Raw genomic sequence first — 26818 nt, 5'->3', positions numbered from 1 at the left:
GGCACCCTGCCTAAAAGGTTACCAGCACTGACAGTCATCGCTCCTTTAATTGTTTCTGGCAATCTCACAAAGTTCCGTTATAATCAATGACTCTTTCTACACTGCACAATCACTCTATTATTTACATCATGTGTACACTATATTATAATGAGATGATTCGCGAACTTGTATAACTCTGAACAAAACACCGTTTACATTCTCCACAAGCATATGTGCAATCTACCAGCATTGCCTTTGAGTTGGACTGGTAGATTGTGATCAACTTATTGGGCACCCCTGATCGCCTTTGCAATTTAATAATTTTGACATATTACATATTAATTAAACAGATCTCTGTAACAGCTGGAAGTTTCTGTAAAGCGGCAATAAAAACTGTAATCTATGGTCAGCCAATCAGAGTATTTTCACAAACAGCGTATATGGAAAGCAGGAAGCTGTGGTAGTAGCAGATCAATTGAGTTTAATGTCATATTCAGCGTCGTAAGCATCTGTCAGTTTGTTGTACAAGAACATCGCTTATAGCTTAATTTATTTGGATGAAAACTCAAATAAGATTGGGTCTCACAGTCTGGCATGGTATAATTAACCATAATCAAACAATGTAAAGAAGAAAATTAGTCCACATCCTTCTTAATCTCTCACTGTTTCCGGAAAAGGCACAGCTTTAGCTTTCTGAAAACGAATGCACCCTCCCGTCAAAGGATTTGACAGAACTCACCTCTGAGTAAAGCACTCAGTACTGGCCAAGCATCTTTCCACAGTGTGGTTTCAAGTTCATTTATAAAATACAAAGACCTTTTTGAGCTGAATTAGCCATTGCCATTGCTCACAATTCTAACAAGTTTGCCACATTCATGAAAGAAGGCAGCATGCTGTTTGCCCTCCTTAAGGTTTGAATTTATTAATTTGTTTTCCGGGGGGGGGGGGGGGGGGGCACATGAAAGTATTGCTGTCAGCACAGCCAATAATTACAGCATGAGGTGCGAGAAAGTAGTAATATAAATCACCCTGCCTTTCCCTGACAGCATTTTAGTTTAATAGCTACCTATGGACAAGATAGATGCATGAAAATGACTAGTGCTGATTGGTGAGTCTCTATGAGGTCAAACGCAGGACGAATAGATGGTAGCAGAAACGACGCACATGGAGAACAGGCTGATATAGAAATGCTAATTTCCAGTTCTGTTGGACATATCAATGACTTAACAGGGTTGAGGAGGATGATACGGACAGTAAATGCAAATATCTTGTTTAGTTTATTTGCATTAAACATTGTGTAGATAATGCTACATCACCTGGAAAAATTAGCCAAAAATAAGCCTATGAGTGCCAGTTTAAAAAGGTACAATATGTTGAGATGGGCCTGCAATGCATGTCCAGGCTCAAGTAGACATTTAAACCTTTCACATGAAAATTACAAAATTATGTAGAGGGTATTATATGCTGAAGTGAACATGAGCTGTCGTGTCCTTCATTCTGACTTGCTCACCTGACCAGTCCAAACTTAATGCAGTGACATGAAAGTGTTTTATGCTCAAAGAATCTCTACATTTGGGCATGTTCCCCCTGCTGACCACTGTGAATGCTGGAAGATTTGTGGGCTGTAGTTTCCAGCAGAGTGTGGGACAGGATGTGATGAATATCAGCAAAAACAGCACAGAGCCTTAAAATTTATCAAAACCCTGCAGTGCCCAAGAGCTTATGGAAACGCTCTCCACATATACACAAACAACTTATGTTATGTTATGTTGGAATTCAACAAGAATAATGCCACATGACAGCATAATAAAATTAACAAATAACCATTCAAAAGTTTGGGATAGGCTATTTATTTAATTTAATTTTTTAATGTCCTTGAAAAGTATCTTATTTTCACCAAGGCATTTGATGGAAATTATACCCAAAATTAAGAAAAAAACTCAAATACTATTACAAACAGTTTGCTAGATTAAAGTTTAAATTAATTTAAATTAATTAATTAATTTTAGCAGTGAAGCTGAATTTTTAGCAGCCATTATTCCAGTATTCAGTGTCACATGATCTTTCAGAAATCATTTCAATATGTCGATTTGCTGCTCAAGAAACATTAACATCACTGTTGGAAACAGTAGTGTTGCTGAATATATAATATATATATATATATATATATATATATATATATATATATATATATATATATATATATATATATATATATATATATAATATATATATAAATGAGGCACTTTTTTGGAAAAAAAGAAAAAAGCATGCATTTGAAATAACATTATTTTGTAACAATGTAAAAGTTTTTACTGTCACTTTGGATAAATGTGTCGTTGCTGAATAGAAATATATATAAAAATAAAAATACTGACCCCGACTTACTGATCAAAACATGAATTTAACTGAATTAAACTGAATTTAAATAAACTGAACTCACGTGAACTGTTATGTATTATTTTTTATTACATTACATTATAGTTATTATTATTATTATTATTATTAATAATTCATTATTATTTAAAATAATAATGATAATAAATAACTAAAAAGGTCAAATACACAGATAAAGAAAAAATGTTCAGTCCACATTTGGTTGAGTCAAACTAAACTGAAAACATTTTTAAAATAAATAAATAAAAAATGTAAAAAAAAATGTACACAAGATAAATGTATTGAATCAAACTGGACTGCCTCAAGACAAATTTAATATAACTGAATCAGACACATTTAATATAACTAAACAGAAATGATCTAAAAATTGAGCACAGAGGAAAAATGAGAGCAAACTAAGAGATTCAACTAAGAGAAAGAGAAACCAAATACTGTGGGAGTGTGTTTAATTATCCTCATTATAGGATGCACTGACCCTCCATAGAGGTCGACTACCACTGAAACTCTAAGAACTCAGAAATGGCCCACCAAAATGCAAATGAGATCTTGCTTACTCTTTGCCACAACACCACTCAGAGATGTCCTCATTTACACACTGCATGTGACATCATTATGATTCCTCAGTTGCTGTGTTCTGAAAAGCAACATGCACAACTGAGGGCAGAAAATGTTAGTAGTGAGATTTAGTGAAATCTCATGTTTTCATTCTTGGTGTTGTGGGACTAAGCTGATCAGGAATGATTAGATGCCCTACTTACACTCTCTTGGCACTGCACAAGAAAGACCCTCTCCAAACAAGCCTGATGATACTATATAGACTGGGAGGAAGGGAGAAAGAATGAGATAAAGGAAGAGTGGAAAAGGATGCTTGGCATTTGGCCAGCCATGATGGCACCTATCTGTGGGGAACACCATGGAAACAGAGAGAGGGAACAGGCACTAAGCCTCTTAGCCTAGATTTACATGACGTTCAGCATGGCCCTGTGAACATGTGCCCACCTCCCTGGCACCATGACATGCTCCGCTGAGGAAGATAAGGCTGGAATTAGATAACAGTGATACCTATGATAAGTCTAAAACCAGAAACTGAGATATCAGTAGAGAAGGCTTTAGGTAAGAAGCTAATCAAGCCAAAGTGGTGGTTCCAGCAACACTGTAGCTTTGCTGTATGTGAAAATAAAGGATGTACAGACTTATCGCACTGGTTGCATGTGCCGATCCCTTTCTGTAGCATTTGTTCAATCAGATTTCAGTCAACCTGTCACACTAAACAACATACATTCATTCTACTACAAGTGTATACTGATAACGGCTTTGTCATTTGTTGAAAGGGCAACAGAGACAGAGAGAACCTGCCATTCCTGTCATGAACGCCAAATGAGTCTTTTCTAGAAAGAGCTGTGACTGACATTTCTCTCACATGCTACATCTGCTAATAACCGGAGGCTCCTGACCCATGACCTCTCCCCAGGCACTCATAATAGAACAGGGCAATGCGAGGTCAAAGGCTAGTCGATAGGAATCTCTTCCTCACATCATGCAAAGGAGAGGTTGAGAGTAAACAATGAAGCTGAAGCAACCATTATGGTTTTAGTATCCAATCTATGCTGCTCAGAAAAGACCAGTGTGCTTGTGATTGTATTAAAAAGAGCTATTTATTTAATGCTGCCTGTGATTCTCTGCTTAAACGTCGGCAGAGAGTAAAACAAGGCAACAGCACTATAAACTACAGCACATAAACAGCTCCAGGAAAAGCATAAGAATTTGCCTCAAAAAATTGTAGATGTGTCAGTTTACAATAAATAAAACAAACAAAATCAAACAAAAAGCCTAACTGTTTAGCACTAGTATATGCATATATAAAACTTTAAAATGTAACTGAATGAAATAATATTGTATTATATAATTAGAAAAATACAAATAAACTAAAGAGTAATATTGCTATTAATTAATGCTGCATGATCTGTATGTAAACCACAGGCTTAAGTGGAATCAGATAGAAATAAACAATTTATCGATGTCTTAACTCACTTTTTATGTCACCCTGTCACAATAGTGTAATATTTGTGAAACATCTTCATTAGGGTAATTTATTATAAATGATCTTCATTCATTTAATCATCATATCAATTAATATAATCAATTGACAGCCATATAACAAATAACAATACCAAGACAACTGCAAGAACATACAATAATTCCTGTTGAAGACAAAAACATTGTGTAGGAATATAGTGTTCAAAGGACAACTGGAGACAAGAGACTCATCAGAAATGTTTCCTTTTCTCTTTCATCCCTTGTCTATTTGTCACATTTAGGTCAAGCACCAATTGTGCATGGCAGTGGTTAACAATTATGGCCATTAGAGAGTTGCGTAAGGTTTACAGTAAAGGGGCTAAGCTAAACCAATGTTTACAGATGAAACACAAGGTGGGCTGATTCTGGAGACAGCTACAGTATGGTACAGAGGAATAGAAAATAATATTTAATCCACAAACATTTTTATGGATGTAATAAAATTAGCCAAATTATTAAACCACGTAAAATCGGTAAAAAGGTTTAATTTTTTTTTTTGACTTATTTACTCTACAGTGCTTATAAAATAATTAATGTTAGATTGTTATTAAAGTTATAAAAATGTAGAGCAAGGGAATCTAGCTGTGGTAGTCCCTGAATCTGTAAAGATTGAACAATGCAAATGACATTCATATCTTTTAAGAATGGTTCAAGTTTCGAAATACAGAAAATTTATACCTAAAGTATTTAATCATAACAAGGCTGAACTCACACCTGATGCACAAATTATTAATTAGCTTTGATTGTTTATTTTCCCCAGAGCTTGTCAGCTTGTGACTGACTAATCTATGCTAATGTGTTTCTATACTTGACAGCATGGGATGATACCGCCCCTCTGGAGGGTTTTGAATATATATTTGTGTGTGTGTGTGTGTGTGTGTGTGTGTGTGTACATGTTTTGCTACTTTTGTTAACATGAGAGATGAAGTTGCTCAACATACAAGGCTGCCAACAAATCCCTCTCTTTTCAATACAGGCTAACCTAACCCAGGAGCATTTAGACTGCAGACCGGTTACGCTGGGAAGATTTAAGATGTGAACTATTACATCTGACTGAAAGAGCTGCAGTGAAAGGGCATGGCATCATCAAGCAGTGTGACACTGTGACAGCCTTGTCCCTGCAGAAAGACACTATCACACTATCAAGCTCTACAGTCAGTGTGGGGCACATGAGTGTCTACGTATCTATGTACGAAAATGGCTTTCTTTTGTATCCCACAGTTCACAAATAGTTAAATGCAGCTCTGCTTTGAAAGCAGGATTTGAGTCTGAGAGAGCTACTGCCATTCACTGTTTTTCCATGCAATTTAACGGACCCCTGCCTTGTGACTGACACACTAAAGAGGAAGTGGGAGGCTGGAGATGGATTTCAAACAGACTTGTCAGGGAGTCATAAATGAACAGAGATCTTCACTATAAGCACTACAAATCAATACAATATAATTAATCAAGTAAGTTTATGCTTAAAGCAAGAATATACTTTGTCAATAAATAATATTACTAATAACCTTACATTAAAATAATACATTTTATTTGTATCTATAAAAATTAAACTTGCTTTCCCTTTTTTGCCCATAGACACCATCACAAACTTATGTTATCATCCATTTAACAGGCAAAACACATAACACAATATATAACAATATATGAAAACTAATTTTATTGATCATATACATATACAACTATTTAAAACAATAATATTTCACAACAATGTTTCTTTTCGATCTAGCACCTATGGTGAGCATGAGACTAAGCATTAAAAATAAATAAAACAGTAGTTTCTCCATAAATGTTTTTTTTTTATTATTATAAAAAGCAAAGTTTACTGTTCAGAAAGTAACAATATGGTTCCATACTAGTACATCATTCCATTAATAAATCTCAGAAGTCAGGAAAATCTCATCCTATTATCTTTTTGAAATAATGTGTATATTATGCTACTATAAGATGTGCTGTTGTTCTGCAAGGGCATTCAATCAAACCAAACATGCATGAAACATGAGCAATGATGATTGATTTTTCCATTCACCATTACAAGGCTCCAGTAAAGGCAGATTCTCATGTGTCATTTATCTTATTTATCTTCTCTCACACACATGCAGCACATGGAGCTGCACACTGCAGGTACTCAAAGCACTTATCAACTCATCTCATGAACTTATTGCTCCCATTTAGTGTGATTTTCATGAGATGAGCTTTACACTTTACGCACACATACACATATGGATGTTGTGCATGCTCGCTGTCTGTCTGGCAAAGAGACTAATGCATTCATTAATCCTTCATAAGTGTTTGCTTATGTACACACACACAATTACACAACGCGCCACTGGTCTCTGTCTCTCTCTTTTACAAACTGCAGCCATCTGTATAGAGATTACCACCAACAATTCACACAGAAAAACTTTTTTCATCTATCCTTCCACTCCACATTCCCATCTGCCACCCCACGAAGGCCACCTGTGGCCATAGAGAGCATGATAAACAGAAAATGCCCTTCACTAACAGCACTCACACACAGATATGCCTTCAAACTCATTACATTCAGATTCACTAGTTCTAAACAGGGTGATTTTGTTGCCTTTTTTAAACTCGTTTAATGATTATGTAACAAGCCAAAATGTCATGCTGATATGGTATTATGCAAATCCACAGTGGTTTTGGCCTCATACATATTTATAACATCTCCTCTGCTTCAGATAATCACAAGCTTGGATAAAGGTCAGTGGCGGGGTCACCAAACAGCTGGTGTTTGGGGTGGCCATCCAAACAAAATACCGCTATCCACACGCAGCCGAAGTGGTAAAAGGTGGGTGGCCATGCCGCCGGCTAAAATATATAGATTACACAACAGGTAGCGCTAGACTATTCACTCGAAACCCTGCAGAAAACGCCTTTGGAGGAGTTCAGAGAAAGCGCTGGCCATTTGATTCTGTCAGCATTAAGGCTGGAGCCTGCTTATTCCCCCATTTCCTGTTTTTCCCTGGTATCGCATTTCACCACCATTGCTGGCAAAGGCCGGCCATTTGAGAGATCTGTCGTCCTCTTCCACCATCCATCACTCCGTGGCCCCTGGTCGTACACTCTATCACAAGAACAACAAACACATATGCACACACACATACGCAGACTAACTGAGCAAACTGCAAAAGGCAAGGTCGGCTGAGGCAAGGCCTTAATATCCGACAAACACAAACAACCTTCTACAACCTGCTTAAAGCTGTCTATCAATGACTGTCTGGTATATTGTGACAGACAGGTTCATCTCTTCGATTGAGGCCTTATTGAGCGGTTGTTGACGCAATAGATATACGTTCGATGGCGTTTAGCCAAATATCTTGTCGCAAAAGGATTACTGTCCATCAAAAATGCATGGAAAATAAGAAAATATTTGTTAAACACCCCAGAAGAGAGTAAAATTTGAAGTGTCACTAAAATATACCACATTAAAGCACATACAGACCAAAGGCTGTCATGTTTGATGTCGCAGAAGTAGTAAGATAAGGTGTTTTCATCATATAATGCTTTGCGCGCACCCAGATATCCTGCTGAGATCAAAGATACACATGTGATGGACACATCATACCCACACAGTGGACTTTGAAGAGGGTTATGCAAGAAACATGCAGGACACTCTTGATTGTCTATATATGTAGCATCAGATGGTGAAAAGAATGTGCAATAATGTGTTTTAATGCACTCCACACACACTTTTCTAACTCTAATGTCTTTCTAATGTCATGGGGGACCAATAAATGGCAGGCTGCTGGCTGCATAAAGGGCGATATATCACTCTCTCAGTAACCCCGAAATAATTTGATTCAGGTATCCGAGCACCACACCTCTGTCTGAGCGCCTGCCTCTCCTTAAAGGTTAATAATTGTTTGGAACTGGACGCCTGAGGGTGTCCAACACTAATGAGGGTGAGAAAAGTTCAAAAAGCTCAGGGAAGTTATCAAAAGTTAAGCAAAAGAAAGATAGAAAACATAAATCAGTCCTCATAGAGAGACAAAGCTGTAGTTTTACATTGTTGCAAGTAGAAAGTAACCATTTTCTTTGATAATGACTAATATTACGTGGCACTTACTGTACACACAGTGAAATGTCAGAGCACAGGTGCATCCATACTAAAAGTGACCTGAAAGTCAACAAACTCCTATAATTCATAAGAATTTGTACTAGACAGCAAAATCGTATGTCACAGTACAACTAGGAACATATGAAAATGTGCCACTTTCATAGATTTTATTTTAAAGTGTTTTTCTTATCATTTCTTATTGTAAAAAGCACATGCATTTTTACCAATTGAAGGGGTAAATAATTTTTATTTTATTTTTATTTATTTAGAAGTAACAGGCTATTTTCTGTCCGGTTTTGACCCCCTCATTGAAATGCCCTGTCCCTGTGTGGTGGATTGTAGAGTCGGATGTATACACCCACTGCTATGATTGGCTAACACTTGTGTATGTCTGACAGCCTTTTTCATTTACCTACTATGATTAGGTTATGGATGACGATCCATAGTTAGTTATGGTTAACTCATATATCGCCTCACGATTTCACCATTTTTGTGCAAATTATGATGTATTCTCATTGGACCACGTTTGACCAAGCAAAGCAAAACACAAAGATTTGATGCTCTCACAGAAGAAAACTTCAATCAAAAGAAAATTTAGTTACCAATCAGCTCTAATGTTGATAAGATATACAGCATGTAAATGAATTATATACATTAATTAATTCTTCAGTTTTAAAGTGATAGTTCATCCCACTGAAAAAAATGTACCCAAATGTGACTCAATAATATATAAGTCAGACAAGTTTGCTTAATGTTTTGTGCCCATACAACGATCTGTCAGTGGGGTTTAAAACAACATTGCCCCACTGACTTTCAAAGGAAAGTCATACAGGTTTGAATTGACATAAGGGTGGATAAATAATGACAAGTTTAATTTTCTTTATTCCCCTTTAATTTAATTTAATTTCCCTTTAAAGTGCATTTGTTGAGGCATTAAATAACACTGGGACTTTTAGCCCCAAAACAGAAAGTGGTTTAGGAAATGCATTACAGAATTGATAAGATAAAGGAGAAGTAGCGCAAGAGATATTTCAAAACCTGGGTCTTGTCACAGAATGAGAAATGGAGTAAGACAGCATCTATCTCCAGTCAGGTGGGTGCTGGTTCTCATCAGACGCCTGCACATTGGCATGTGCCATAGGAGCTCACTGTGCAGCTTGCTGGAATTTGACTCCATAAATAAAAGATTATGTCTCTAATCTGTAATAGCTCTCTCTTCATATTTATTTCTATCACTCCCTCTCTCACTTCAGCAAAATTTCCCAGGTCTCCTTGCTGTCACCGAGATAGATATCAGACACATAAATGCTACTTTTCCGAGAGGGCCTCCACTTCTTTATTTCAGTCAGTAAAAACATCACTGATCCAACTGCCAAGGATGTAGTGAACTACTTTCCTGTGGAGAAAGAGAGCAAAAGACAACTCTTCCAAGACTTTGAAATGACAGGACTCAAAGCATGAATGGTGAGCTTTAAAACAGCATTTTCTTTTACAAATGTACTATTCGCTGTCTTGCTCAGGCACCCTGTTGTTTAAAATGCTTCCTCTCCCTGTAGAACATCTTTGCCATGTCTTTTGGCATATCCAGTAATCATCAATGACTAGAAATGTATAATTATATTGATTTTTGGAGTGGAAAATTCAAATGGCAAATGATCAGACACTGTGCTATTTTACCTCATCCACTCTGTGGCAATTACTATGGTCTTTTCTAAAATTGTATCGTTCACACAGAAATTCTTCAGATCTCTGCTCTGAATCTTAACTTGTCTGTCTGTCACACTTACCACTTACTCTCTCAATTACTCATTTAACACACAGCCAAACACAGTCACTTCAATATATCGCCACTCTGTCACTCAGGATATGACAGCTAGTCAGACGCAAATGAACTTCATTCTGAACCTGCGTCTCTTTCAAGGTTCCTCTGCTACTGTCAATCATCTCATCCACACTGCCTCCATTTTGTGTTATATCTGAGGAATCCCGTGTAAGCATGAGCTTTCACTGATGATACTGTGAATCTCTGATCATTCTAAATTGAGCAGAAATTGAGCGGAAGGTACAGTTCATCCCTAACATGACGGCGTTATCATCATATTTTTTCTGTCCTCTTAATGTTATCAATTGGCAAGTGGTAGAGCCAGCGCATAGCGCTTGAATAACAGATAGAATGATGCTACTTTCTGTGGTTGCACAATTAATTATTTACAGTGCCTACAGAAAAAGTGTGTTTCTGCTTCTGAGCTTAAAGCTGTAGAATATTACATGTATAATTTAAGACGGTGTCCTACATAAAGGGAGAGGAGATCATATGGGCCAGTAAGAGTGTCTAGCGGGGTTCATTGTAGGCAAACTATTCACCCATCAGCACAGGAAAGCAGCAGAGTAGGTGTACAGACCTACTTTGTGCTACTGTAGTGAGACAGTGGGATCTAGTTTTATGGTTTTATAATATGGTATTACTGTTAGGCTGATTAACCCCAAAGTTTCCCCCTAAAGAAATCAGAAAAGGTCAGTTAAAGAGAGCTCATGCCACTGAGAACATTTTCCAGTCATTGGCACAAAATCTGTGCACGCAGAGTTCAGAAGCTCAAAATCAAATACATTTATGAGAAAAATAAAACTGCATTGGACCCCAATGTTTTTAGAGAATGTATCTCGAATGGAGGTTTTTTTTATTTATTTTTTTGTTACCCCAATGGCAGACCTTTTTTTTTCAAGATTTAAGCCTAAATATCATATCAATTCTGTTGTAAACAATATGTTTTATATGCTTAATGATATTATTATTATTATTATTATTATTATAAAAATGTTGAATATCAAAGATTAGATTGTATCTGTATTAAAAGGGTAAATACAGCTACAGTGGTGCACTTGCAAAAAGGCTAAGCCATGCAGAACCACATTTTACTAACTAAAATAAATAAATACAAATATATTTGTAAACAAAAAAACAAATGAACAAACAAACAAAAAAACTATATATATATATGTGTGTGTGTGTGTGTGTGTGTGTGTGTGTGTGTGTGTGTGTGTGTTTTGCAGTGCCAAAAAGATATAATTACTATGCAAAATATTAATGAAACATTTTTATTAATGCAATTATGCTTTTAACAATAAGGGTCTGGTCCTCCAAAAAAAAAAAATTATATACAAAAAAGTATCTACATTTTTTATGAAATGAAATCAAAGATCTGAGATTTATTTTATGTTTTATTGTATATATGTTTTTATAAAAAAAAAAAAATAAGAATTGTAAATTAAATCAATCAAATAGTCTAAGCCTCCTTGTTTATTTCTATCTCCCTCTGTGTAAGGAATCGGCATTGGATTCAGGTAAAGAACAATTGTTTGGTTTGGAGCAGACACCAATTTAAAACCTAACTGACATTTTAAAATGATGTACATTAAATCGTACATTATGCATATTAGATCTCATCACCACAGCAGTCATTTATGATTCTGACTCACGTCTACAGTATGTGTGGAGTCAGAGGCGAGAGGCAGAAGCTCAGTGGGAAACCATCAGTAACATTTGACAGGTGGCTGAAACGAGAGAGCGGCAGCACTAGGACTGACGTGTTCACCCCTGCAGATGCCAGCCAGATCTGATTGGGAAGACGAAGCATATGGCCTCTAACGGTCCGCATCTGTGCTGACCACTCCCTCGAACGTACTCAGACACTCACTGTGGGAGCGCTGACCACACAGCTGTGCAAATCGCTCGCTCCATTTCCACCATTCATCAACCTCGGTATGACATCAAAATGTGTGTGTGTTTGTGGGGGCATGTGTGACCCCTCTTTAATCTGCCATCTGAGCTGAGAGTGTGTTGGCTGGATGCTGTCACGGTGTGTGAAGCCATGTCCTGAGGTGCAGTGTCCCTGTGACAGATCTGCCTCGATAACCACAAGAGGATAAGGAGAAAGCAAAAGAGAAAAAGTGAGGGAGAGAAAACTAAATGGAGAGCACATGGAGCACATTAGCCACCAACCAGCATTTTGTAGGAGAGATAGAATAGGAGCGAGCGAGGGTAAGCAAGAAGAGATTGCTCTAAGCAGCCTAAATGAGTTCAGGCATAAGGGATCATGTCATGGCTGTAGGATCATTCCCTCAGGGCTATGAGAAAGCAGGCACTGAGGTGTTCCAAAAAACAATGGTGACACCACTCTTTTATCCCTTAGGTAGCGCTGAAAGGGGACAATGCAGACCAGCCACAAACACACATAAACATAAACAGCAAATGAATGAAATGGACACGCAGAGTTATTTTATGGGCCACTGAAGAAAAAAAGCCTTGCTTATTGTGCAAATCACCTTCTTTAAAGTTCAAGTTAATTCCAAGAGCTATTTAATTTGTGGACATTGTTTACAATAATGCTTTAAATGAATTATTACGGCTAGACCAATACATTTCAACAGACCATCTTTATTTAACTATTCATTGGTCTGGTATTACAGTCACTCCCCCGTCATTCCAGTTTATTGGATTAGGATTTTGTTTATCATCTTGCAGTTGCTAAGAAATTAATGCCCCTGTATGGTTTTTGCCTTATATTGTCTTAAATTTCCTTTTTGTGTCATGCATTTTGCCTTATGTACAGTAATGGTTTAGCATTTTTTTTTAAAGAAAATAATAATAATAATAATAATAATAATAATCTCATAGCATTATTTATGCTATTCTAATTGTAGCATAAATGCATTCATGCCACCTCTGAAAAGTGTGTAAATAATAAGTGCCAATTCAGATGCAGCTTCTGAAAACAATGTTATGGCCTCATTGTATCCTTAGAAGTTCATGTGTAATAAATTCTGTCTTGAATAGAGATTCTTTTTTGTAATGTCTAATTACTGCTTTTCTCATTTAACACAATAATGACTGATCTTTTGGGGTAAATTTATCAGGCCAAATTGACGCGTTATTAATTGATAAAAAAATAAAAGTTTTAATCCCTTGAGAACCCTAATATATTTACTTCCATGTCTTCATGATTTAAATTTACAGTATCCTACTATGGTGGAGAGTTAGCTAAACATCTTCCTACAGCGTACTTTCATGTTGGCAGCGATATATTTCAATAGGCTTTAAGCTGCAACAGTAATAAGCAGGATTCACAGTGTTCCTTTATGCTGGGCTGTATTTTTGGGCTGAGAGAAAACATTATCCCTGAACTCTGATTGGTTGAGCAGAATGGTTTGTTAAGGGTTATGGTCCTCATTTGTCATGCCGGTCAGCTCTATTTAAAGTCACAATGTGGTCTTAGGCTGAAAGCCTGAACACCATCAAGTGACCAAGGCAACCCACCAAACCAGCGTGATATTTGTTTGTCCACAGATATAAAAGGGATTGTGGTAGGCCTGCAAAAGCACAGAATATCGTGAGACAAAAGAGAAGAAATAAAAGGGAAGCAGGAGAAACAAAACGCAATGGACAAACCTAATGACATCATGCATAATTTACACAACACTGAAAAGAATAAAAAAAAAATATCCAAATTCTTAACACAAGACGAAATTACTTGACAAGCAAATAAGACTGATAACTTGTTTTCAGAGCATGCATAATATTAGTATTTTAAACCGATTAAACAGATGAGCACAGAAAAGATTAAGTAATGTTGCAATGTGAAGCATGCACACAAAAATAGCATTAGTCTGTGTCAAAAAAGCATCATTAAGACTTAATGCAGCTATTAGTTAATTGAATTCAATTTCATAGACAAGTATCTCTATCTTCGTAGATTCAGGGAAAGATCTATTTCCAAACGGTGCTTATAATGATCTTCTATATGACTGATCTAGACGCCCAAACTCTTTGACAGAAACTAAACCTATGGTAATGAAGACAAAGCTTTCTCCTTTAACATTTGCCTCCGGCAGAGCTGATGAACAGCTTATTGTTTTCTTATAAGCATCCCATGCATCTTTTATCGTCAACGATTTAAGCCTTTCTCCTGTGAGGCGTATTTCTTTTTCCCAGAAAGGTGGCAGATTTAAGATTCAAGATTGCACTATTTGGTGCATAACTAAAGGAAAATACAAAAATGATTTGCATTTGAACCAGAGTTCAACACTTCACAAATGGTCATTCAGGAGTTTATAATCATTACTGATATTTTCTGAAAGCCATCCCTCAAGCAAAAATATCAGCTGTCAATATTTTTTTATGTTAATTTCTACCTAAAACTAAACAGATTAGAATCTAGACTGAATCATTGTGAGCTTATAAAAAAGGAGACAATTAAAAACAATTTATGTACGGCACTGCAACAATACAGCAGTTTAAACTTTACTGGCATGCTGGTTTAATAAGTTAAATCATTTAAATTAAGGATTCAAGCTTCATTTAACATAAAAATGGAATGACCAACTTGAATAGTTCACCAAAAAGTTCTGTCAGCCTTTCCTCAAATTAGAGACATACAGGTTTGAAATGGCATAAGGAGAAGGCAGAAGAAGAAGAAGAGTGTCTACTTTCATCATAGGCTCATTGGAAAAGTCTAAAAACATTCACTACATTCCGGCTGAAATTAACACTATAGAAGTAAAATTGCAACTACTTATATTACTTTTCACACAAATTATGATCACTCAGCACATTAATGATTAACACAGAATTATTTTTGCATGGTCATTTTTAGCACCACTCAGTGGACATTTCACTTTTGAAAATGCCATGAAACTAGCAAGAAGCAATGAAATATTTCTCAGGCACATTTTCCAGTAAGAGCAGGGTTGATTATTTTGTGTGGACCAAAGGGAAAAAATAAATAAAATAAAAATAAAACCATATCTTCAAATTATCTTAAGTCATACAGGAACGACATGAGCATAAGCAATTTATTTTTTATTTTTTAGGGAACTATCTCTTAAGTACTATTTTATAATATTAATTTAAATGATTATTATACTATGGAGAAAATAATGTACATTATATATGGCTTGACTAGAAATAACATTTCCCCCTACAGAGATTCCAATTCTGGCATGTTCCACACATTGATATGCTCATTCCAATCACCACTGTCTGCTTTCATCGTCCTCTACTCCACCTCTATTTATAAAACCCTGCACATTTCTCATTTCTTTCACTGATAATTTTTCCACACACCCTTGTCAATTATTCACATGCTCTTCTACATATTGAACATGTTTCTCTTTCCAAGCATTAATATTTAAGGCTTCAACCCTCCTCTAGGAGATCTTAAAAAGATAAATCAAAGTGGCATTTAAAAAAAAATAGTCTCATAGTAAAATTAAGTTCTAATGTCACTGGAAGGCAGAGATTTTGTGGTTTTCTATTAAAACAGGAAATTGACAGAGGAGACAAGGCAAATAAATCACCATCTTATAACATTTTGAATGATTTTAGGTCATTTAACACTGGCAATGATTTAATGTCAGAATCATCAAATGATTCAAATCTCAACTGTATTTCAAGACCAAGTAGTGTGCAGTAAATGCCCCATATGGTCTGGTACTGTAGATGACATAAACTCAGCCTCCAAATCAATCTGATGTTACAAAACAAAAGGAGGAATCAATGGTCATTAAATTGCAGTCAGCTGGAACCAGGAATCATGTCAGCCAAGTTTCAGCCAAAGCTGTTTTCACTTAATGCTACAATTGATTCTGCAACTTCATAATCGATCACATTGAGATATGGCTTTTATAAGATCAGATCATCGCAAGGTGCCCCCAGCATCAAATGCAAATTTGCATTGAACTCTAATTAGCTTTGCTCTTACATGAGCTGCAGTACTAACAGATCCATGGCTCCAGCATTGGACCTTGCACTTCATCAACCAAACATAACTAACAGAAGTCCAAAAGGGAAAACAAAATTACCGGCCACTCAATTCACCATAGCCAATCTTGTAGAATCACATTCTATGAAAACAAAATGGCCTCTTTACCTGGAAAGTTTTTAAAGACAGATCTGTTTCTAGCTTTAATATCAAATACAGTTATCAATAATGGGTTTTAAGTCGAGCCACAGCTGTGAGCTGTCAAATGCATTTGGATCACAAAAGGTTTAGTTATCTTTTCCTCTGTGCTATTGATAAAGGAAAGCAATTGTTGTTGGAGACATAAAGCAGGCAGACAATAGCAATGGAAATGAATTATTGTACAACCAAAGTATACGATAAGGATTTGTTCATAGCCTTACGACACCTCATGAAATTCAGTGGTTCATATTGTTGCCAGTTGAGGGAGGTCTACATTACTATAAACATAGACTCTTTGTGCTTGAAATAAACTGGTCATCATTAAGGATTTTTTTAAGCAACATTTTTATATTTGGAAGAAAAATGTATTTTCTCGATTAATTATGATTTGCTTTTTGTCATTTTAGTCATTTAGAAAAAAATATATATTCCAGCTTTTTCACAAAACAATGATGCAAACAAATTATAATACTTCACAACAACCTCAATTTATAAAAGTTGCAAAAGTGTTTCAGTGCAGTTTATCATCTATGTTGTTTCCCATTGTCACCCATGTTGTTTGTGGGCCTCCCTTATAGAGCCCTGAAAATGGACACTAATTGTGACAAAATTATGCTTTCCAAATTTGAAAACACATAAAAAAAGCTAGTAACAATTTTCTTCCTATAAAAACTTCCTATAAAACCCACACATGAAAATACAGAGCAGGTTTTGCAAAATCTTTATAAGGTAATTTTTTTTCTAAAGATGTAGATGTAACAGTACCAGTTTCCATGAATGAAGGTTACTTAATCTGGATTAAACATGGAGAGTGAAGTAATCTCATAGAGTAGTGAGGCATGACAACCTCTTACTACCTGATGCTATGATCCAACATTACCATCTGAATTCAAAGAAAGGGCTCTTCAAAATATTACAATACTTACATCGCTAGAACAAAAACTCTTCTACAAAGAGTCATTGTAATCCTTATGACAAGTATTCAGACATAACTTTCTAAATGTCACTGTGGACAGGCTGTCCACTGTATGCAAATTAATGTGATTTTTAAATTATGAACACATCTCTATCCAGGCATTCTGATGACTATAGTAAAGGCACTATAATCCCACAGCAGAATCACATATGGACAGCATACCTTGGCTTCAGGTAATACTATGAGCAGGTGTGAGCAATCTGGCATGATGACGCATTAATCAGTTTATGCATGCACAGACAATTAAAATGCCATTGATGTTACACTGAGGTGTACCATTAGCACATGCAATACAATTTCTTATTTTCAGAGGCTCCTGTAGTTTTTAAATGAATAGCAAAATGTGTAGTACCTGTCAATTACATAAATCTATGTAAAGTATGTCACCATTATTAGACACATCACTTGAAGCTCTTACAGTAACCCAATATGAAAAATGAATCAGCAAATGCAGAGCTATAGGAGACATCTTCTGATGTTCACTAACTGACATCCTGATACATAAACTATTTTATGTGCTGCAGTAAGTGATAAAAATACAAAATAAGAAAAATTAAATCTGTTTTACACTATTACACCTATGAAATTCTCTTTATATATCCTGATTCACTCTATCATATTTTGAAACACAGGGAGTGGTCAGAGTCAATGTTTGTCATTAGTGCATCTGCCACTCCCTGGCGACATGATAGACAGGACTGCACACAGCATGAAATTCCTTCATGTTTTGCATCTGGACTGTCATAATTAACACGGTATACACATGCTAAGAGTACAATGCAAAACTAAAAAAAAAAATCTGATCACTACCAGTCCCCATCAGAAGCTGTACTGCACATCTCTTTCCAAAGCAAAAACCATCAAGAAACAATCAAAAAGTATTAAACTTACGTGTCTTGCGGCTGATGTGGGTTCCACCAGGCGTGGTCACGTGCCTCTCAGTGGATGACTGCTCTCTGGTCCACATTTGGGTGGAGTCATTTAGAACGGCAGGATTGGAGGGAGAGGGGCTGGAGGTGGATGTCTGGACAGTAGATGTTGTGGTAGAGACCATGGTGGTCGTAAAGGTGGGATTACGTGTGACAAAGCGTGTAGAGGGGCTCTTCTGTGTCACCTGGCTGCCGGATGCTCCACCACCCCTAGGGGGAACGTTCGGAGGAGTTCCCGTTCGAGTCCTGCTCCGCACCACAGTAGTAACGGTGGGGCTGGCTGAGCTGACCCCTCCAATAGTGGTTGTGGTGGTGTCAGATCCCTTAGGAAACATGCTAGGCTTGGACAGAAAGATGGGGTCCTGGCCAATTCCCTTGGCGTCCACCAAGTCAGTAGGCACGTAGTCCCGCACAGAACCCACTACGATCCATTTCAGCAGCATCAGACTGAGCCCTAGGCCTATGAAGCCAATGAGAAGTGGAACCACACAGAGCCAAGTCTGTTGACGTGGCCAAAGGGCACAGTTCCCACACCTTAAAATACCACCACGAGCAGGGGCCTGGGCTTGTTCACGTCCACCGGAGCCATCTCTCCCATCCGGCTCCTCCAGTACCATAGCCCCCGAGTTGTTCACTGTTCCAGAGCTGTCACTCATCTTGCCTGTAGCACGGTAAGGGTTAACCCCACAGCCAGGCACTTGGCAGACATGGAGAGCACAAGACGAAACACTGGCCAGCAATGCCAGACATTGGAAAAAGATGGGAAAGTATATCACAACCTCAAGAACACAGAGTTACAAACACAATCAAGACAGACAAATCACATCCACACACAACTAATACACATACACACACTCACAAACAGACAAGCTTATTCCACCAATAGAATTCCGGATGTAGAAATCTTTCAGAATCCGGTAAAAAAGGACAGTCCTTTAGTCCAGTTCCACTTATACGTCCAGATGACTTCCAGCTCCTCGTAAGATCACTAAAATGGTACAAATGTTAAATAAAGGTGCTGAGCAAAGAAGGTGGAAAGAAAGGGAGGAGTGAAATCATCTGCATGTTGACTCCGAGCACCAGCCGTTGCAGCAGCACTCTCTGTCGTCAGATTATCAAATCCCTCTTTTTGCAGATGACACCACCGTTAGATTTATCCTCCGACCTCGTTCCTCCATACATTGCAATATTTGAACGTTGAGTTCAGTAAAAGTTAAAAACTGGCTTATATTTTTCCTCTCTGGCTCCCTCGTTCTTACCAATTCATTTTTCAAGGTCTTGATTTGACTCACGGTCTTGTATTCGAGTGCTGAGTCAGCTATACATATCCCGGAAAACTGGTTCCCTCACGAAAGAGGACTCAGCATTGACCGTGAAGCAATATGTCCCTTTTTCCTTGACCAAAGCTCCTGCTGATTTATAGCATCCTTAAGGGAGCAAGGGATCTGCAGCGAGGATCCCGGTATGTGCAAGCTGAGCAATAAACCCAGCAGAGCAGGCAGTGGCAGGCGCAGAGTTGTCCAGGAAGAGATGGTGGATAGTCAAATTCAGTAAAATTCCTTTCTGAACAGCATCTGATGAGCGACCCACCACCGTAGAACGAGCCGTTGATATTGTGCAGAGCAGCGGGCGTACGTTCAGCCTCTATCTACATTCCTCCACTGAGAGAGCGCAAGAAAGAATGAGAGAGACAGGAAGGGAGAGGAGCGGAGGGATGGAGGAGAGGGAGGGGGGAGTAAGCTTATCGAAGACAAACGGAAAGAGAAAACGAGAAGGGTTAAAAAAAGAGAGACACCATGCAGGTTTACCATGAGACAACATTCATCCATTCCTCAGTACTGTTGTGTTTGTTTTGCCTCTCTGTTGCTCTCTCCTAGGGCTGCCATTTCTAAAGCGTCCGGACTAGCGTGTGTTCCCGCTCTAATCTCCTGTGGGATTTTACCGTGGCTCAAGCATACGACACTGCAGCCAGACACATACACAGACAGCCTTCTCCTCTCCCCTACTGCTGATGCCAGGAAAGAGAGAGACAGACAGAGAAAGAGAGAGGGAGCGAGAGAGAGAGAGAGAGAGAGAGAGAGAGAGGGAGAGGGAGAGGGAGAGGGAGAGGGAGAGAGAGACAGACAGAGAAAGAGAGAGAGAGAGGGAGAGAGAGAGAGAGAGAGAGAGAGAGAAGGCACTGCACCTGCTTTCTACACAGGAACATTCCCCACCCCTTTAGAAAAATACAGAGAAAGAAAGACAGAGAGGGAGGGAGGGAGAAACAAGGAGAGATAAGTACAAGTTGAGAAAGCATTCACAGCAGGATGAGATAGAAAATGAGAGAAGCAGAGGGCAAGAGAGAGAAAGACAAGATACAGGAAAGAAATAAAGAGATCCGTGTCAGTGCTCTGTGGTATTAGCAGAAAAAGGGATTACTGACTGCTGTAAACAAAGTGAGTCTTAGCATCTCTCTTTCAGGACTGTCAATCATGCAACCAGCCCCTCCTCACGTCTAAGACTCTAAGAAGGGAGGAAAACCTAATGGATGGCATGAATTAAAAATCGTGTGCAGTGTCTAATGGGAGGTATTTTTAAATAGACTGTTGTGCAACACAAAAGGGTTGTAATTAAAGGGAGTGGATGACACTTTAATACCTAAAGACTACAGAGATGCTAGTTTGTTTCCTGTTGGTTCTAACTTGTTTTAAATGTGAACTCAATATTTTCTTCGTTTATGTTGTGCTGGATGATATGGCAGCCCACTTGGATTAATACTGACACCTAGAGGCACAGATGAGTCACAGATGAAGCACCGATGCCACTGTACAAACAAGCCATTTCCAATGAGCCACACTTAATTCCACAACAGACAGTCTCAATTAACAGGCATGTTACTGAAATTGGTCAACAACAACTTGAGTGAGAAGCAATTTAATTACCAAGATGGTACTCCCAGAACAAAAATAAAATGCTATTAAATTTGTTATTATTATAATTATTATTATTATTATTATTAATAATAATATTATTAAAATTATAACGATTTTACAGTCCAATTTAAAATAAAATATATGGCAATTCTGACAATGTATTTGTAAGTCTATTTCTAAGACGGAATGACATATAATTTATAATTAGAAACTAACATTTCTTTTACAGCAAAAAAAAAAAAAGTAAAAAAAAAAGAGATTCAAAACTATTTAAAGTTGTTAATTTATGCCATAAACAAACTTATATTTAGTTATAGTGTCATTTTACTTATTCATATATGTATTCACAATGACTCTGACTTCATTAGTTAATATTTATAACATTGTGTATATGCTGTAAAAAAAAATAAAAATAAATAAAATAAAAGCAAGTAGTATTTTATTAGGACTTCGCAGTTTATGATTTAAACACTGCAATGCAAATATTGTCATAATTAATCAAGAGTAGATAAAAAACAATCACTTGACAAACATGTGGCCATCGACTGCTCTAAAAGCATGAGCATGTAAAACATCCAACAGTGGCCCATTTTTACTTTGAAACATGAACTATTCACATTTATTTAAATCACTGCCTAAAGTAATCACATTAAGCCATATCGCAATTCCTGTTTTTCGCTTCCATATTTAAGACCTCCTGAAATGACAGTTAAGACTTTTCATTTGAGATATTTAAGACTTTTTATTACGTTAAAATTAAATAACATTTTTAATGATCCATGGAGAATCAGTATTTAATAAGCAGAAATCACTGAAGGGCACCTTTAAAGAGCATGTGAATGAACTGTTCCAACACGGATGACCTAATTCTAGTATTTTGTAATACAGAATAACAGGAGTAAATCCAATCCATTTGAAACAGAAAAAGAAAGTCCTTTAGCAAGTAATCCCAAAAACGCATTACAAGTTAAAGGTACAAAAACACAAAAAATAATGTTGCTCTGAGCCCCATATTGTTTTCTTTCCTGTGTAAAACACATAAAAAGTTTCAAGGTGACACATCATTTTTGATTATACAGTCTTCAGAAATCTTGGAATAACCACCCTTACCACTCTGCAAGACAGAAATAAGCTATTTTCAAAGTGAGACATGTTAATTATTAGCCACAATAGGTAAATAACAATAATAACAACAAATAAATGTAAATTAGGATAATAAATTTGACTAATATGGAAAGAAGTGTGCAGGGCTGTTTTTGTACAGCTAAAATGACTAGAAGCCTTGCATATTCAAGTTACAAATGACCACACATGCTTTTGCATTCAAAATACAATGCATAGTAAAAGATTAATTTTCTTTTAATTTTATGGTGGTTGTTTGCCTTTATAAATCACATAAACAGTATAAATCACAATAGAATGTCCAGGCTTAAAAGGTGCTTGCACATTTTCGTTTAATAATGCAGAACAACTAAAACAACATGGTTCTGAGTAAATTACATATTGAAAGATATAACACAAAAATACCCTTTGTCCATTTAGTTTCAGTTGAACTATACATTTACACATGTAACTATATTTAAATGACCTTTTCTTGTTGTGTGTTTTTTCACCACTGCCATAAATCCATACTATCAGCAGCTACTTCAATGAGAACTCTGCAAATGAATCAGTTACTCTGGTTCCAGGTACAACATGACAGTTTGCCTTTCAAAACCCCCCAGAATGAAACCTTCCCATTCTGTTAGCGTGTTCCATTTCTAGCTACCTATGTTTTACTTTCTGGGACTAAACTGTCATTTTAGATAATGACTGTGAAAACTAAATCTAAATAAAGGAACTAATTTCAACAAAATATTTGACCCAGGTCACAATTAAAATGGCTGGTGAGTGCCGATGAGCACAAAATTGGTGTGTTTTTTGCACATTGGGCAGTACTTGTTGTTTTATATTTCTAATATTCCAGCCAGCTGTCAATAAAACGGTAACCTGCCATGTTGATGGAGACAAGTCAATGGAGAAACAATTTCTTGGGACACCAATCAACCTGAATGGTTTGAGCGGGGCAGTCAGGGTTCAAAATTAGCACAAATGCGTCCACAGCTGGATTGAGAAAAATATCTCATACTAGCAATTAATCTGAATTTTTCATTATTTTTGTATTTAAAATACTAGGGATGCATCGATTCGATACTCAGTATCGGTATCGACTCCGAATCTGTTATCTTCTGCTGGATCGTGTATCGGTCAGATCCAAATCTGATATTGTGCATATTCTATACTGTGTTATTGTTAAGCCCCACGAAAGGCACAAAAACATTATAAAGCACCATACTTTTTTGTGCACTGTATTTTAAGTGTTCTGAAGCCATTCCATAGTTTTTTATGTGAAGTATAGCTAGATGAATATTTAGGTTCACATAAACTCTGCTCTCTGCTGCGTCTGTCATTCTTCATTCAGCATTCAAACTGAGCGTTCGGTTACTACAGTCAAAACGATGAAACTCTTTTCAAGAGCGCACAATAATTGAGATTTAAAACTGTTATAAGAAAAGGCTCAATAAAATATTGCACCGATATAATACACTATGCATCAATATATCTTCCCTTTTTATGTGGAGCACTATGCAATGTGACTTTGTGTTGGTTCAAGTGCATAATTCTGTGCACAGGATGCGCATGAGCACTTTGTGCCACTTTGTATTGAAGCCATACCCCAGAAAATAATATATATATTATGATATATATTATTATAAAATGTGATGATTTTGGCTCACATTTAACAAAAACCCACCAATTCTCAACAAATTAGAATACTTCATAAGACAATAATAAAAAATAAATAAAATAGTGAATTGTTGGCCTTTTGGAAAGTATGTTCATTTACTGTACATGTACTCAATACTTGGTAGGGGCTCCTTTTGCTTTAATTACTGCCTCAATTCGGTGTAGCATGCAGGTGATCAGTTTGTGGCACTGCTGAGGTGGTATGGAAGCCCAGGTTTCTTTGACAGTGGCCTTCAGCTCGTCTGCATTGTTTGGTCTCGTTTTTCATTTTCCTCTTGACAATATCCCATAGGTTCTCTCTGGGGTTCAGGTCTGGTGAGTTTGCTGGCCAGTCAAGCACACCAACACCATGGTCATTTAACCAGCTTTTGGTGCTTTTGACAGTGTTGGCAGGTCCCAAGTCCTGCTGGAAAATGAAACCAGCATCTTCAAAAAGCTGGTCAGCAGAAGGAAGCATGAAGTGCTCCAAAATTTCTTGGTAAATGGACCAGTGACTTTGGTTTTCAAAAATCACAATAGACCAACACCAGCAGATGACAAGATTAGCCTGCTAAAGGCTTTACTTTTGCTCAGCAAAGATGCTTTATTTGAATGTTTTCTCAACCAGCATGTATCTAAGCTAATGCTACTCATTAAATGACTGACAGAGCTCTGTGTGTGTTTCTACCTGTCTGATTTGGGATGCATCAACCTGCCAGTTCACATCAGCTCAATGATTAGACCACTCCTGCCAAGGGCCACATGCATCCACAAGCATGTGAGCATGTGCGCACACTCACACTCCACATCTCTCTCTCTTATGTCACATATCTACACGGCATCCTTCCACTAAACCCCATTTCCATTCTTTCTTGTTCCATGTTTTAAACCCCAAAGCCGTACGCCCACACAGTCCTGTTACTAAGACTGAGGAGAAAGCACTTTGTCTGTCAGGCACTCCTGAGATCCTATAAAAGCTGAAGTCACCCTGTCCAAAGGAAATGAAGAAACACAAAAGCACATCTGTGTGCCATCTGAGTGAAAAGCACCAAAATTAAGGATATGATGGGTAAATTCCCACTGTTCAAAGAACTCATGCAACCCTGAACCCTCCACAGAACAAAGGTCAGTTTTTATCATATCAAAACCACGTCTCAATTTTAAAGAGTTGGATTTCCAAGGACCAGCTTATGGCAAGGCCCCTCTCTAACTGCTGGTGTGGAGGGAGATGTACCCCACTCTGATTGGTGAAAGAACATAAACAAATGTTCAGAACCATCAGATAAGATGCCTAGACAACTGCCAGACACCTCTAGCAGGACAGGAAGGGAGACCTTCTGCACCTACAACCATCTAAGAGAGTACTTCTTATTGGACTACGGGTTGACCCTTACCATCACACCAAATCCTAAGGTTTAGGTGCCGTAAAAAGTCTTCCAATTCTCTAGATACAACAGCAGTGGCCGAAACAAGGAAAGGCCACAAAGATCTATCCAAACCCATTCATACCCATGTTTGGAGACCTTAAGGCACAATCCCAATTCTATTTTATACCCCATGCCCTTGCCCCTCGAAACAGATTGTCAAGGGGTAGGGGTGAAATTATTCCTCTAAGAATTGGGACACCGCTACTATACACACATTATCATACGTCATCTAGCTCCTAGAATACACACACCTGTACTGCTAAATTGGTGTTCATTAGAGCCTTACTGTTCTATATTAATGTGCTGCTTACTGACACACACACACACACACTATCACAGATCATCCAGCTCACACATCCAGGAGCAAATAAACTTGTCAACGCTGCCCCGTGACTTTTTCTTTTTTAGAACAGTTTAAGTTTTAAGTTTTATAACATATAAATTCTTCATATTTAGTTGTATTTTATTATCTATTAACATATTTATTTATTGGTATCATTACAAGTTGTTGTATTTACTTTTGTATATCTATTGTTAAACTCCCTACGGTTTGTGAATCTCAAATTGTTGAACAGCTTATTGCAAAAAATAAATAAATAAATAAACAGTCCTTGACTGGTGCTCTAAACTGAGCAAGGTGGGAACTGGTCACCTGATATACTCCTAACCGCACCTCGAGTGACGCGTGACCCAAAAATTACAACGTCTTCGGTGACGTAAGTCTCACTTACTACAGGGCACCCAAAATGAAAGTTCTATCATCACTCTATGATTATTTTGTGATTCAACACAAAGATGTTTTACCAGCTAAGAAGATTAGCACTTTTAGAGTTTCATATCAATATCTGATGTGAGCATAAGTTTTGGAACAGTTGCCTCACAGGTCTTTCTAAGAGTTCAGCTGTGTCCTGTTGCATTATTTCTTCAGATATTAAAATCAGATAATGTGTCTTATCAGTTATATCCATAGCTTCTGCATTCTAAGTCTTGCATTCAATGATGAAACACACAAATCAGGATGAAGACGAGGAAGCCAACTCTGAAAGAAAAGCAAGCAATTTGGATGCTAAAAGAAAAGAGGAAGTCAATTAGAACTATAGGAAAAACAAAGGGCATGGAGAAATCAAGAGTTAGGAAACTACCAGCGACATCAGCAACCAACGACGACCTTGCTACACAACAAGGTGCAGAACCTTTGATCAGCACCAAAAATAGAAAGGCCAGATTCTTCACCAATGTGAGCCAGTAGAGCTTTGGAACGGAGTTGATGGACCGATGAGACAAAGATTAACCTTTATCTGAGTGATTGGAAAGCAAAAG

The 26818-nt window shown here is 37.3% G+C and overlaps 1 protein-coding gene across 1 annotated transcript in view; it reads right to left on the bottom strand.

The window, feature by feature from the left end:
• The window catches only part of LOC132157249 (pro-neuregulin-3, membrane-bound isoform), a 304223-nt gene extending 283823 nt beyond the window's left edge, over nt 1-20400 (bottom strand). Inside the window, exon 1 of the mRNA XM_059566502.1 lies at nt 18356-20400. Within this exon, the coding sequence (XP_059422485.1) occupies nt 18356-19049 (694 nt within the window). The 5' untranslated portion in view covers nt 19050-20400. The remainder of the gene's footprint in view (nt 1-18355) is intronic.
• Nucleotides 20401-26818: the final 6418 nt, after the last annotated feature.

The sequence above is a fragment of the Carassius carassius genome, chromosome 14 (assembly GCF_963082965.1).
Source record: "Carassius carassius chromosome 14, fCarCar2.1, whole genome shotgun sequence".
NCBI classification, from domain to species: Eukaryota; Metazoa; Chordata; class Actinopteri; order Cypriniformes; family Cyprinidae; genus Carassius; species Carassius carassius.
Note: the sequence above shows the minus strand (reverse complement) of the source record. Positions and strands in the feature narration are given on the sequence as shown.